We start from the raw sequence: 16,405 nt of genomic DNA, 5'->3' as shown, positions 1-16,405 counted from the left end.
TATTTACTATAATCATCTGCATACATAAAACTTTTTTTTGAAGACTCGTTACATCATTAAAAATATGGTAAAAAGCAGAGGACCTAAATTGAGCCTTGAGCCACCCTACTATTTACATTTATTTCAAAAGACTTACATCCACCATAGTCAACATATTGTTTGCTCTCTACAATATAATAAGAACAAATCATCACACAATCTAAACAATTCAAGTTTTTTTAAAAGCACGCAATGATTCACAATATCAAACGCTTTTGTCAAATCGGTATATATCACATCTACTTGGAAATTATTATCTAAAGCTGATGACACAAATTGCGTAAATTCATATAGTTTTTGCTGCTTTCAGAATGTCCTCATCATTAACAGAAAATAATATTACAGACTTTTTGAAAAGAGATAGAAACACAGTTGTTATCACCACAAGTAACATAGATGTTAGTACTCGTAGCACAGTTATTATCACATCGAGGAACATTATTATCACAGAAAACGATGGAAAAATTGTAAGCGAAAGCGTTGACAATCTCTCGTAGACACTACATGGTCACCAAATGCCATTTCGCTTAACATCATGTGAGATTTTGTTTTAATTTTCACACACGACCAAAACTTTTTTGGATCATATTTGATGGAATTTTCACTATTGTTTACAAATCGCAAATATTCATTACGACTTTCAGTACGGATGTCACGTCTAAGATTTTTTACTTTATTATCTTATCAAAAACTAACCCCGCCCACCCACCCTTTATTTTCTTAGAGGGTATGTATATATATAATTCGGTTTCAAAACGCTCTATGACATCTTCTGACTCCTAACCACCGTTCTTCAAAACTTGTGTATAATTTGTTTTTAATTAAGTATTGAAAAAAATTTTGAAAATTTGAAAATGGTAATGACAATTTAAAACTTACAATTTGGTAACTAAATTTCATTTCACGTAAATGTAGAGTTTTTAAATCAAATTTTTTTAATAATAAATTTTAAACCTTTATTTTTGCTGAAATATCATTTTCAATCAACTAATGTTTTATTCAGTGAATGTTTAATGAGTGGTCTACCGTAGTCTAAATTTTGTACACTGATTTCTTCTATAGCTCAAGATTTCCGTTTGTGAATTTTCTCCTATTTTCTTTTTTTTGACGGCAAGTTATTATACAGAAAAGACAGACAATCTAGAGTAGCAAAGGACTACCGTATCTATGTTTCTTTCTCACTTGTCCCTATCAGTCTTGTCCACACTCTTAAAAACGCCATAAAGCACCAAAGCACCCTAGTTACCTACTCCAACCCCCGCACAAAAATATTGCTATCAGCCCTTTGTCCTCCCCAGCCCCGAGCACGTACACATATTCACAACAAAATGCAATTACAAAGCAGCGCGAAATCGAACCTGCAAACCCTGCAGATTTTTATAACCCGGACAAATTTAAAGTCACGAAATGCAATTACACCGCTTCGTGTTTGCTGTTAACTCCGCTGTTAACTTTTTTCGACTGGAGGCGGGATAGAAATGTTCACCTTGCGATTATGAATTGGAAAGGGGTAGTATTTGCACGATCGGGGTTAAGCATTGGTTACATGACACGAGTTCATGGACATTATGTTCGCTTTTGAGGGTAATAGGTGTTTACCGAGGTGATGTAGTGGCGATACATTTTCTTGGCGGTAAAACGCGGAGTGAAATTCTGTGGGAAATTGGACGCAAAATAAATATGTGGGGAAAGATTGGAATGTGCAAGAATAGCTTTACGGGAGGGATTTGGGTACGCCGGATGCGAATCGGGTTCAGGTTTGTGTACGTTGAAAGCAGTTATGTCAATATTTTAAAAATTACCTGCTGCGAAATTTACGTAATTCGAAGGAGTTTGACGGGATTCATTTAGTTCGGCTGGAATATGTCGTAAATGGTATTAACGTGGAAAAATTGGTTTGATTGTTTGCATAAAAACGCATTTTTCTCCGTCAAAAGATTAAGAAATAAGAAATTTTCTAGTCAATTTAAGATATTTTAACTGTTATAAACATATCGTATTATATTTATTTTGAGTTCTGAATAAAAGATCAAAATATACTTCTCAAGTCTGAACAAACATAAACAAGTTCTTTTAGAAGAAAAATCATTTATTGAAGGAAAAGGTACTAAAGAATAACATTTTTTGGTCTAAATGACCATATTTTAAATTTCTACACAAAAATGGTGGAGGCGCCGGAAATATAACTAATTTTGAATCCATTTATTTCAAGAATTACGAAAGAACTTCCTCATTAAATGATATTTTAGTAAATAATGAACCGTTTATTTAAATAGCTTAATTTCTAAACAAAATATGGACAGAAGCTAAAGTTTGAAAAAATTTAAATGAGTTCTTTTCAAACCAATTAAGCTAACTCTAATCTATTACGGAGAAAAGAAACTTTCGTCTGTTATTTGAAGAAATGTGACAAAAATACGAACTGATTCATGTTTCTGATAAAATTTCCATTAAGAATAATCTCTGTTCGGCCAAGTCAGCTATATTTTACTTTTTCTTCCAAAAATGGTGGAGGCGCCGGGAAAATAATTAATTTTGAAACTAAGTATCTCAAGAATTACAGAATAATTTACTCATGTAATGATACATTTTAGTAAGTAATGAAACATTTATTTAAATAGCTTCATTTCTAAACAAACTATGAAGACAAGCTCAAGTTTGAAAAATTTAAATGAGTTCTTTTCAAACCAATTAAACTAACTCTAATTTATAACGAAGTAAAGGAACTTTCGTCTGTTATTTGAAGAGATGTGATAAAAATACGGACTGATTCGTGGTTCTGGGAAAATTTTCAGTAAGAATAATCTCTGTTCGGCCAAATCGACTATATTTTAAAATTCGCATAAAATGGTGGAGGCGCCGGGAAAATAATTAATTTTGAAACCATTTATTTGAAGACGTATGAGAGGATTTACACATACACATAAAATCGTATATATTTTAGTAAATAATGAACCATTTATTTGAATAGCTTGATTTCTAAACAAAATAAGTATAAAGACAAGCTCAAGTTTGAAAAAATTTAAACAAACTCTTTTCAAACCAATTAAGCTAAGTCTAGTTTATTACAGAGAAAAGGGACTTTCGTCTGTCATTTGAAGAAATCTGATAAAAATACCTGTTAAGACGATAAGACTGATTGTGGAAAGTTACATATATTCTAATAAAATACCACGCGGAGAAATCACGAATGAAGAGGGGGTCAGTGGGTGGTGCTATTGCTCGCTTATAAAAGATTCTGTAACTTCTACTAGATACCATTCCCACTCTACAAAAAACATATAATATAATTAATCCCGCCCACCCACACCTCCTACATTTCAGTGATTCATTTTATCTAGCCTGAGTGGAAGGTGGATATCATACTGAATAAAAATAAAATCGTTAGAATGAGAACAGCGAGGGTGGGCGGGGCTAGTACTTGCTAAGATAGGATTGATTTTGGTAAATGACTTATCTTCCAAGAAAATAAAGAGTAGGTGGGCTGAACTAAATTTGCTAAAATAAGACTGAACAATATCAAAAGTTGTCACTGGAAAGAAGAGAGGGTGGGTGGGTGGGGCTAATACTTGTTAAGATAAGACTGACTGTGATAAATGCAATTTCTTCCAAAAAAATATATGCTAGGCGGGCGGAGCTAAAATTTGCTAAGATAAGACTGAACAATATCAAGAGTTGTCACTGGAAAGAAGAGAGGGCGGGTGGGCGGGGCTAATACTTACTAAGATAAGACTTATTGTGGTAAATGACATACCCTCTAAGAAAATAAAGAGTGGGTGAGCAGAGCTAAAATTTGCTAAGATAAGACTGAACAATTATCAAGAGTTTTCACTGAAATGAAGAGAGGGCGGGTGGGCGGGGCTAATACTTGTTAAGATAAGACTGACTGTGGTAAATGACATACCCTCCAAAAAAATAAAGGCTAGGTGGGAGGAGCTAAAACTTGCTAAGGTAAGACTGAACAACATCAAGAACTGTCACTGGAAAGAAGCGAGGGTGGGTGGGCGGGGCTAATACTTGTTAAGATAAGACTGACTGTGGTAAATGACATACCCTCTAAAAAATAAATGCTAGGTGGGCGTAACTAAAATTTGCTAAAATAAGACTGAACAATATCAAAAGTTGTCACTGGAAAGAAGAGAGGGTGGGTGGGTGAGGCTAATACTTGTTAAGATAAGACTGACTGTGATAAATGCAATATCTTCCAAAAAAATATATGCTAGGCGGGCGGAGCTAAAATTTGCTAAGATAAGACTGAACAATATCAAGAGTTGTCACTGGAAAGAAGAGAGGGTGGGTGGGCGGGGCTAATACTTACTAAGATAAGACTTATTGTGGTAAATGACATACCCTCTAAGAAAATAAAGAGTGGGTGAGCGGAGCTAAAATTTGCTAAGACAAGACTGAACAATTATCAAGAGTTTTCACTGAAATGAAGAGAGGGTGGGTGGGTGGGGCTAATACTTGTTAAGATAAGACTGACTGTGATAAATGCAATATCTTCCAAAAAAATATATGCTAGGCGGGCGGAGCTAAAATTTGCTAAGATAAGACAGAACAATATCAAGAGTTGTCACTGGAAAGAAGAGAGGGTGGGTGGGCGGGGCTAATACTTACTAAGATAAGACTTATTGTGGTAAATGACATACCCTCTAAGAAAACAAAGAGTGGGTGAGCGGAGCTAAAATTTGCTAAGACAAGACTGAACAATTATCAAGAGTTTTCACTGAAATGAAGAGAGGGTGGGTGGGTGGGGCTAATACTTGTTAAGATAAGACTGACTGTGATAAATGCAATATCTTCCAAAAAAATATATGCTAGGCGGGCGGAGCTAAAATTTGCTAAGATAAGACAGAACAATATCAAGAGTTGTCACTGGAAAGAAGAGAGGGTGGGTGGGCGGGGCTAATACTTACTAAGATAAGACTTATTGTGGTAAATGACATACCCTCTAAGAAAATAAAGAGTGGGTGAGCGGAGCTAAAATTTGCTAAGACAAGACTGAACAATTATCAAGAGTTTTCACTGAAATGAAGAGAGGGTGGGTGGGTGGGGCTAATACTTGTTAAGATAAGACTGACTGTGATAAATGCAATATCTTCCAAAAAAATATATGCTAGGCGGGCGGAGCTAAAATTTGCTAAGATAAGACAGAACAATATCAAGAGTTGTCACTGTAAAGAAGAGAGGGTGGGTGGGCGGGGCTAATACTTACTAAGATAAGACTTATTGTGGTAAATGACATATCCTCTAAAAAAATAATGGTTAAGTGGGCGGAAATAAGACAACAATATCAAGTCTTATCACTTTTTGAGTGACTTTCATATACTTTAATTTTCGAAAAACATGGTGGAGGCGCCGAGAAAACAAAAAATTTTAAAATCATGTATTCGAAGAATTACGAAAAAACTTATATGTAGAATGATATATTTTAATAATTGATGACGCATTTATTTAAATATCTTCATGTCTAAACAAAATTTCCAGGCACATCAAGTTTGAAAAAAAATAAATGAACTTTTCCGAACCAATTAAACAACCTCTAATTTATTGATTAAAAACTTAATTTTATCTGTTATTTGAGTAGATGTGGCAAATATAACCAAAAATTTGTGATCTTGAGAATATTTCTAGTAAGAAAAACCCCTCTTTGAATCATTTTCATATACTTTAATTTTTGCAAAAAATGGAGGAGGCGCCGGGAAAACAAAATATTTTGAAATCATGTACTCGAAGAATAACGAAAAAACTTATACGTAGAATGATATATTTTAATAAATTATGATGCCTTTATTTAAATGTTTTCATTTCTGTACAAAATATCCAGGCAAATTCAAATTTGAAAAAAAATAAACCCGCTTTTTCGAACCAATTAAACCAACATTAATTAATTGGTTAAAAAAAACTTACTTTTATCTGTTATTTGAGTAGGTGTGGCAAAAACAACCACTGATTTGTGATTTGAGAAAATGTCCAGTAAGAGCAAACCCTTTTCGAGTGACCTTCACATATTTTAATTTTTGCAAAAAATGGTGGAGGCGCCGGGAAAACAAAAATTTTAAAATTATGTATTCGAAGAATTACGACAAAACTTATATGTAGAATGATATATTTTAATAAATCATAACGCGTTTATTTAAATATTTTCATTTCTGAACAAAACATCCAGGCAAATTCAAGTTTGAAAAAAAATAAACGAGCTTTTTAGAACCAATTAAAGCAACTCTAATTAATTGGTAAAAAAACTTACTTTTATCTGTTATTTGAGTAGGTGTGGCAAAAACAACAACTGATTTGTGATTTTGAGAAAATGTCCAGTAAGGGCAACCCCTTTTCGAGTCAACTTCATAAACTTTAATTTTGCCAAAATTGTGGAGGCGCCGGGAAAACAAAAAATTTTAAAATTATGTATTCGAAAAATTACGAAAAAACTTATATGTAGAATGATATATTTTAATAAATCATGACGAATTTATTTCAATATTTTTATTTATTAACCAAATATCCAGGCAAATTGAAGTTTGAAAAAATAAACGAGCTTTTTCGAACTAATTAAATCAGCTCCAATTTATTGGTAAAAACTTACTTTTATCCGTTATTTGAAAATGTGTGGTAAAAATAGCCACAAATTTGTAATCTTGAGAAAATTTCTAGTAAGTGCAACCCCTTTTTGAGTGACTTTCATATACTTTAAGTCTTTGCAAAAATGGTGGAGGCGCCGGGAAAACAAAGAATTTTTAAATCATATATTCGAAGTATTACGAAAAACTTGTACGCAGAATGATATATTTTAATAAATCATGATGCATTTATTTAAATATCTTCATTTCTGAACAGAATATTCAGGCAAATTCAAGTTTGAAGAAAAATAAACGAGCTTTTTCGAACTAATTAAATCAGCTCCAATTTATTGGTAAAAACTTACTTTTATCTGTTATTTGAAGAAGTGTGGTAAAAATAGCCACAAATTTGTGATAATGAGAAAATTTCTAGTAAGTGCAACCATTTTTTGAGCGACTTTCATATACTTTACGTTTTTGCAAAAATGGTGGAGGCGCCAGGAAAACAAAGAATTTTTAAATCATATATTCGAAGTATTACAAAAAACTTACACGCAGAATGATATATTTTAATAAATCATGATGCATTTATTTAAGTATCTTCGTTTCTCAACAAAATATCCAGGCAAATTCAAGTTTGAAGAAAAATAAACGAGCTTTTTCGAACTAATTAAATCAGCTCCAATTTATTAGTAAAAACTTACTTTTATCTGTTATTTGAAGAGGTTTGGTAAAAATAGCCACAAATTTGTGATCTTGAGAGAACTTCTAGTAAGTGCAATCCCTTTTTGAGTGACTTTCATATACTTTACGTTTTTGCAAAAATGGTGGAGGCGCCGGGAAAACAAAGAATTTTTAAATCATATATTCGAAGTAGTATGAAAAAACTTATACGTAGAATGATATATTGTAATAAATCATGATGCATTTATTTAAATATCCTCATTTCTGAACAAAATATCCAGGGAAATTCAAATTTGAAGAAAAATAAACGAGCTTTTTCGAACTAATTAAATCAGCTCCAATTTATTGGTAAAAACTTACTTTTATCTGTTATTTGAAGAAGTGTGGTAAAAATAGCCACAAATTTGTGATCTTGAGAAAATTTCTAGAAAGTGCAACCCCTTTTTGAGTGACTTTCATGTACTTTAAGGTTTTGCAAAAATGGTGGAGGCGCCGGGAAAACAAAAATTTTTTAAATCATATATTCGAAGTATTACGAAAAAACCTATACGTAGAATGATATATTTTAATAAATCATGATGCATTCATTTAAATATCTTCATTTCTGAACAAAATATCCAGGCAAATTCAAGTTTGAAGAAAAATAAACGAGCTTTTTCGAACTAATTAAATCAGCTTTTATCTGTTATTTGAATAGGTGTGGTAAAAATCACCACAAATTTGTGATCTTGAGAAAATTTCTAGTAAGTGCAACCCCTTTTTGAGTGACTTTCATGTAGTTTAAATTTTTGCAAAAATTGTGGAGGCGCCGGGAAAAAAAAATGTTTATATCATATATTCGAAGTATTACGAAAAAACTTACACGTAGAATGATATATTTTAATAAATCATGATGCATTTATTTAAGTATCTTCGTTTCTCAACAAAATATCCAGGCAAATTCAAGTTTGAAGAAAAATAAACGAGCTTTTTCGAACTAATTAAATCAGCTCCAATTTATTAGTAAAAACTTACTTTTATCTGTTATTTGAAGAGGTGTGGTAAAAATAGCCACAGATTTCTGATCTAGAGCAAATTTCTAGTAAGAGCAACCCCTTTTCGAGTCTCTTTCGTATACATTAATTTTTGAAAAAAAAAATGGTGGAGGCGTCGGGAAAACAAAAATTTTGAAATCATATATTCTAAGTATTACGAAAAAACTTATACGTAGAATGATATATTTTAATAAATCATGAAGCATTTATTTAAATATCTTCAATTCTGAACAAAATATCCAGACAAATTCAAGTTTGAAAAAAAACAAACGAGCTTTTTCGAACGAATTAAACTAACTCTAATTAATTGGTAAAAAAACTTACTTTTATCTGTTATTTGAGCAGATATAGTAAAAACAAACATAATCATAGACAATTAATAAAAAACTGGATTCCACCCAAAAAAAAGTCCAAATCTGTAAATTCGCACTTAAACTTTATTTTGCCTAATAATAAAAAGTGAAACTTCAAACAAATACGCACAATTTCTTCAATTAATCCTCGAAACTAAGAAACTTTAAAATTTTAGATACCCTCCCTTAATTGAACTTTGTGATCAGAGCGAATAATAACCACCGCATTTGAAACAAATATTCACTTTAATAATTCCAACAGTGGTATCTATTTATTTTAATTCGTTGTAAATTGAGAGCACTTAAATTAAAAAGTTGTTTACTTCAAAACTTAGTTATTAGGTCATACACAAACAATATATAATTGCATTGCTTCGCTTGCTGTATTGTTCTCTGTTTACACTCAATCAAGCAAACAATGATATGATACCTAAAGCTTCAGTAAAATTAACAAACTCGTCTAATATTTGCAGAAATTTACAAAAATATAGTTACTGTGTTTGTGTATGATAAAATCGCAAAATTTACATTTTACCACGCACACTAAACCCAAGAAACAAAAACAAAATTGTATCTCGAATTATTGATTTAATATTAATCCATTCGACCAACAAACTAAATAAACGTATCCACATTGAAAACAACCCCCTCTACCCGTTTTAACGATTTTTCATTTCGCATGTACACGTGTGTTATACAATTTTTTCGAAACCACAGCTGTACATTCACAATTTATATTTCCGCTTGTAGTCATTAACCCGCCGTTACAAACTCTCAAACTTAAAAAAAGTACCAAACTTCATTAAAAAATTTCATGGTCGCTCCACACTTCCCGAGCAGTAAATCCACAACTACGACATCCTCTTTTAAAGCCAATAACAAGCTAAAGCCCCCTTTTGAACGCAAAAATTTTACGCCCGTAATAACAATACACTTTACTACCGAAATTACCTGCTCAAAATGTTGACACTCGCGATCAATCAAAACAGAAATTTCCTCAACGCGTACGTCGTAATAAAAACATAAACAAGTGAGTAATGGCTTACGTCAAAAATTTAATAAAACAAAACAAAGCGACTGAATTAAAAAAGAATCAGCTTAATCGTTCCGTAAGTCTGTTGGCTTAACCTGCCAACATTATTGTTATTCTAAACAATACGTAAATGGAATTTTAAATACGACCACTCGACATTGTAAATATTGGTCGAAGCTATAGGACAATCTTCGATATTTGATTTTGACGGTTCGGTAGCGAACGCAAACATTAATCAATCAATTGTGGTCGTTGCTATAATTTGAAAGTTACGTGGGGTTGGTAAATAGACACTTACGTCGCTGTCTTTCCAGCCCACCAAGGGCGGAAAACAAATGACGAAGCTGAGAACCCATAGTCCGGCGATGAGCATTTTTGCCCGGGAAGGGGACATGATGCTGGGGTAAGTGATGGGTCGTGTTACCGCGACGTAACGGTCGAGAGAAATGGCGCAGAGGTTGAGGATGGATGCGGTGCACATCCACACGTCGAGGGCGAGCCACATGTTACACCAGACGTCGCCAAAAATCCAAACCTGGAAACAAAGTTCTTATTACGAGCAACGTTTTAACTGGGTTCGGCCAATTAACGTGCGAAATCAATATTAAAATCCCATAATTCGTTTTTAATTGGCAGGTTTAGGACTGGCGTAACTTCGTAGCTTAATGAGTCTTTAAAACTTTATAAACCACAACACAAACAATTACACTTAAGGATTCACATAGCTGAAGCTCGTTTTGAATTTAGATTGACCGCGACGTTGAAAGCTAAAAATTCCTGCAGCTTTGTTTTTGCAACTTGACATTTAACTTTCATGAAAAGTGCGGAGGCAGAAATGTGTGCTTTTTTCTCCTTCAAAGTCAACATCCATGTAATTTACGGGATCCATAATTAACGACTTATTTTTAATTAATTATTTAATATTTGTCTTTTAATTAATACACGAATGTGCTTTTGTTGATTTACAAACGAAATGTCAGTTAAAATAAACTTATTTATACTGTACTGTTTTGATGTTTTCAGTGGTTCAATCAATCAAAAGAATCTCATATTCATTGTTGTAAACCATAAAAGCATGTTGAAAACTACAACGACATATCTTTTTCGCCTTCCTCACTTTATTTATTTCACACCTTCTACAAAAAATAAATCAATATTTTTTTTCTGGAGTTATGAGCTCTGACATAAACCAGCAGAATTACCCAGACAAAATCCTATATCATAACCACTTTTTTTTATTCTGTAACAATATTTTGAGGTTAGAGGTCAACATAAGTGCAGATTCTTCTGAAATCATTGGGTGAAATTAATTGCATTCAACCATAATTAAGTATAATTATGACTAATTTGACATAATTAAGGTTTTTAAGTTTAATTAGCGATGCTTAATTGAAATTCCGTGTAATATTTTAGTCAAGTACTAATTAATTAATTAATTAATTCGCAAATTCCATTTAATTGGGATTATCCTACAAGAGTGCTTATGTATAAGCATGAAATAATATAAAACTTTCTTAATGATGAAGTTCCTCCAGGAGTCATTTATAGAACCGCTTCTAGATCTCGAAACCAATATAGTGATGTATTAAAAATTCTGTTAAAATTAAATGGATTCGTGACACAGTAAATATCAATTAAATTATAATCACAAACTGTGATACATTCAGAGCCTGTTTAAATATTGCAGCTTTAATCAAACGATTTACTGACCGTATGATGAAATTTAATCAATCAGACCCTTAGATTCGCGGTTTAATTGTAATTAAATAATTAATCAGAATTTAAATATCTTAAACATAAAAACCAGGCATATGTGAAAATTTCTACACAAGTCCGACTTTTGTTGTCATAATTGAGTATCTGGATTAGTCTCACAATTTCAGTGTCTTTTTTAATGGTACAAATTATTGCCTGGAGTTATCTCCCGTTAAACTTGAAAAAAAAATCTACATTTTTATTCCGGAAATGACACTGTCCTGTACATTCTTCTCTCCAGACTAAACGGATCGAGTGTCGAGTCTGTAAAGTTGCTCGTGGAACTTGAAAGCTTCAGGGAATCGTTTGTTCTAAAGCTCGAGGTGATTTCTTTAACCGTTCTGGAATCTATGTATTTTTAATCCGGACAGCGTGCTATATATTCTTCTCAACTAACGGATCAAATATCCGGTCTGAAAATTGATCCTAGAACTAGAAAGCTTCAAGAAATCGAACGCTCTATGCCGCAAAATGAATTCTTGAACCGTTCTGGAGTTATCTCTCGTTAAATTTGAAACAGAAAACTGCTTTTTTATGGAAATGACACCATCTCGTCGCCTGAGAACTTGTTTGATCTACAGACCAGAGCGCGTTCAGGCAAGTGTCGACTCTAAGCGATTTGGTTGATTTGAACTATAATTTCTGCGTAAAATAGAGGTCGGATTTTATAATGAATGAGTGAACATTTTTGGTACATATATAGACATGCAACTATTTTTTTTTTAACTAAGAATTAATTCTTAACGTCTTAAATTAACAATATTGTTGAAATCGTAATAATCCAACGGATTTTTTCGGGAAAATGTAGTTATTTTTATGTTTTGGAAACATTATCTTCTACTTTGTATGGATTTTTAAATGTCTTCAGTGCCAAATTTTTGTGGTTATTTTCGATACATTGTTTGATATTAACAGTGAGAAAAAAAAAATGAAATATTAAAATAGTCGAAAATTTGAAAAATCGAAAACCTGAAAAATCGAGAAATCTAATAATCGAAAAATTTTAAAAATCGAAAAATAAAGATGTCAAGAAATCAAAACATAAAAAATCATAAAACAGAAAAATTGAAAAATTTGAAAATCTAATATTTAAAAACAGAGGAATCAAAAATCGACTTTTCAATTTCTTTATTACTCGATGTTTCCGTTTTTCAATTTTTGGATGTTTCGATTTTTGATTTCCCGATTTTGTGATTTCTCGCTTTTTCGATTTTTCGAATTTCCGGCTTTTCAATTATTAGATTTTACGATTTTTCAGTTCTTCAGTTTTTTGATTTCCCAATTTTTCATCATTTCCGTTTTGGAAATTTTCAGTTTATCCATTTTTTTAGTTTTTTGACTCCTCAATTTTCCAATTTTTCAATTTTTCGATGTTTCGGGTTTTTGATTTTCCAATTTTTAGACTACTCAACTTTTTGATGTATTAGCTTTGGAATTTTTCGGTTTTTAGATTCTTCAATTTTTCTCGATTTCTCGATTTTTCAATTTTTCAAGTCTCCCATTTTTCTGTATTTAAATTTTATTTTTTAAATGTTAGATTTTTCAATTTTTTTATGTTTTCATTTCCCCATCTTCCGATTTTTCGAGTTCTCAGTTTTTGATTTTTTGATTTTTAATTTTTCGATTTTTAAAATTATTGATTTTTCAGTTTTTCAATTTTTCAATTTTTCTCTTTTTCTATTTATCGATAGTTTTAAAATTTAAAATTTTTCATTTTGTCTTTTTAGTTTTAACTTTTTTTAACTTTCGGAGTTTTCCATTCTAGAGTTTCTTCAATTTTTGGATGTTTCGATTTTTTGATTTCTCGCTGTTTTCTATTTTTCAATTTTCGCCTTTTCTATTTTTCACTTTTCCAGTTTTCCAATTTCCAAATTTTTCGTTATTTCAGTTTAGGAATTGTTCAATTTATCGATTTATTTATTTTTAAATTTTTTCCAATTCTCCATTTCTCGATATTTAGATGTTTCAGTTTTTCAATTTTTCGATGTTTTGATTTCGCGGTTTTTCAGTTTTTCGACTTTTCGGCTTTTCAAGTTTTAGATTTTTCAATTTTTCCTGATTTCAATTTGGAATTTTTTAATTTCTCGATGTTTCAGTTTTTAATTTTTTAGTTTTCCAATTTTTAAATTTCTCAATTTTTTGATGTTTTCAGTTTTTAGGTTATTCAATTTTATTCGATTTTCCAATTTTTCGATATTTCGACTTTTCGATTTCTCAATTTTCCGATTTCTGGATATTCTGATGTTTCGATTTCCCGATTTTTCAATTTACCAGCCTCAATTTTTCTATATTTTAATTTTTCAATTTTTTTAATTTTAGATTTTTCGATTTCTCGCATTGTTGATTTTTCGGTTCTTCAATATTTCTATTTCTAATTTTAAATGTGAGATTTTTCAGTTTTTTGATGTTTCGATTTCCCGATTTTTCGATTTTTCGACTTCACAGCTTTCTCTATTTATCGATTTTTTTTTAGTTTTAAATTTTCAATTTTTCAATTTTTAACTTTTGGATTTTTCGATTTTAGGGTATTTTTGTTTTTCGTCATTTTTCGACTACTCGAATTTTGAATTTCTCGATTTTTCGACGTTTCAGTTTTTCAAATTTTCGATGTTTAGATTTCGCGGTTTTTCAGTTTTTCGACTTTTCGGCTTTTCAAGTTTTAGATTTTTCCATTTTTCCTGATTTTAGTTTAGAATTTTTTAATTTCTCGATGTTTCAGTTTTCCAATTTTTAGATTTCTCAATTTTTTGATGTTTTCAGTTTTTAGGTTCTTCAATTTTTTTCGATTTTCCAATTTTTCGATATTTCAACTTTTCGATTTCTCAATTTTTCGAGTTTTTGATCTTCTGATTTGTCGGTTTCCCGATTTTTCAATTTTCTAGTCTTCAATTTTTCTATATTTTTATTTTTAAATTTTAGATTTTTCGATTTCTTGCATTGTCAATTTTTCGAGTTTTCGGTTCTTCAATATCTCTATTTCTATTTTTCTAATTTTTAAATGTTAATTTTTTCAGTTTTTTCATGTTTCGATTTTTCGACTTCACAGCTTTCTCTATTTATAGATTTTTTTTTGGTTTTAAATTTTCAATTTTTGATGTTTTAACTTTTGGATTTTTCGATTTTAGGATATTTCTGTTTTTCTATATTTTTCGACTTCTCGACTTTTCAATTTCTGGATTTCTCGACGTTTAGGTTTCTCAATTTTTCGATTTTTTGATTACTCATTTTCGATTTTTCGATTTTCGGCATCAAAAAAATTGATAATCTAAAATTTAAAAATTGAAAAACGGAAAATCGAAACTCTAAAATTTAGAAAATTGAAAAATTGAAAAGTCGGATAATTGAAAAATCAAAACATCGAAAAACTGGAAAATTGAAAAACCGAAAATCCGAAAATTAAAGAATCGAAAAATCAAAAAATCCAGAAATCGAGAAATCGAAAAATCGAAAAATTGAGAAACCGAAATAGGCCAAAATCGAAAAGATAAAAATTGAGGAATTGATATAAAAAAAAATTGGACAATCAAAACATTGAAACATCCAAATCTCGATAAATCTAGAAATTAAAAATTTAAAAATTCGAAAAATTAAAAAATTGAAATATTGAGAAATCAAAAGATCAAATGATCGAGAAATCGAAGTCATGATATCCAAAAATCTAAAAATTGAAGAATTGAGAAACTGGAAAATCGAAACAGTTGAAAATCAAGAAATGGGTAAATCAGAACATCGATTAATTGAAAAATCGAAAAATTGAGAATTTAGGAAAGTCAAAAATTGAAAATCAACAAATCGAAATATTTAAAAAATCGTAAAATTGAGGAGAAGAATTGAAAAATGTAAAACTGAAACATCGAAAAATTGAAAATCGAGAAACTGAAAAATTGGGAAATTGTAAAATCGAAAAATTGAATAATAAATAATCTGAAAAATCCCTAAACTGAAATTTAGAAAAATTGAAAAATGAAAGAAAAACTGAAGATTGAAAAAACTGAAAAATCTCAAAACTAATATATCCAAAAACTGAAAAATTAAAAAATTGAAAAATTGAGAAATCAAAAACTCAAAAAAGTGAAGTCGAAAAATTAAAACCTTAGAAAGTTGAAAAATTGAAAAACCAAATCCCTAAAAATCGGAAAATTGAAGAATTAAAGAAATGAAAATTAGAAAAACTGAGAGTTTATAAAAGCCAAATTTGAAAAATTGAAAAATGGAATAAATGAAAAATCGAAACATCGAAAAACTGGAAAATCGAAAAATCAAAAGATCGAGAAATCGAAACGTCGACAAGTCGAAAAATTGAGAAACCGAGGTAGGCCAAAATCAAAAAGTTAAAAATTGAAAATCTCGATAAATCTTGAAATCAAAAATTTATAAATTCGAAAAATTGAAAAATTGAAATATTGAGAAATCGAAAGATCAAAAGATCGAAATCTAAAAGTCATGAAGTCCAAAATCGAAAAATTGAGAAACCTGAAAAATCGAAAAATTGAAAAATTGAAGAACTGGAAAATCAGAACATCGATTAATTGAAAAATCGAAAAATTGAGTATTTAGAAAAGTCAAAATATTAATAAACCGTAAAATGGACGAGAAGAAAAATTGGAAAAACGTAAAATTGAAATATCGGAAAATTGAGAAATCGAAAAATTGAAAATCGCTAAATTGAAAAATTGAAAGGGATATAAACTGAAAAATTCCAAACCTAAAATTTCGAAAAATTAAAAAATGAAAATCAAACCAGCGATTAATTCAAAAATCGAAAAATTGAGTTTATAAAAATCAAAAATTGAAAACAATATTTAAAATCGTAAAACTGTTGAGGAGAAAAATTGAAAAAACGTAAAACTGAAAAACTGAAGAATTATAAAAACCAAAAATTGAATAATAAATAAACTGAAAAATTCCAAAACTAAAATTTCGAAAAATTAAGAATTCTAAAATTGA

The 16,405-nt window shown here is 30.4% G+C and overlaps 1 protein-coding gene across 5 annotated transcripts in view; it reads right to left on the bottom strand.

The window, feature by feature from the left end:
* The window catches only part of LOC135139091 (octopamine receptor Oamb), a 251,743-nt gene that overhangs the window by 31,013 nt on the left and 204,325 nt on the right, over nt 1-16,405 (bottom strand). For 4 of the 5 annotated variants that reach the window (XM_064069188.1, XM_064069180.1, XM_064069197.1 and 1 more), the window contains exon 3: nt 10,002-10,238. The exons of the other annotated variant lie outside the window; for it this stretch is intronic. In XM_064069188.1, coding sequence (XP_063925258.1) covers nt 10,002-10,238 — 237 coding nt within the window. The remainder of the gene's footprint in view (nt 1-10,001; nt 10,239-16,405) is intronic. 5 annotated transcript variants of the gene reach the window in all.

The sequence above is a fragment of the Zophobas morio genome, unplaced genomic scaffold, assembly GCF_036711695.1.
Source record: "Zophobas morio isolate AGI-343-1 ecotype UQ-CSIRO unplaced genomic scaffold, CSIRO_AGI_Zmor_V1 ptg000004l, whole genome shotgun sequence".
Classification (NCBI taxonomy): Eukaryota; Metazoa; Arthropoda; class Insecta; order Coleoptera; family Tenebrionidae; genus Zophobas; species Zophobas morio.
Note: the sequence above shows the minus strand (reverse complement) of the source record. Positions and strands in the feature narration are given on the sequence as shown.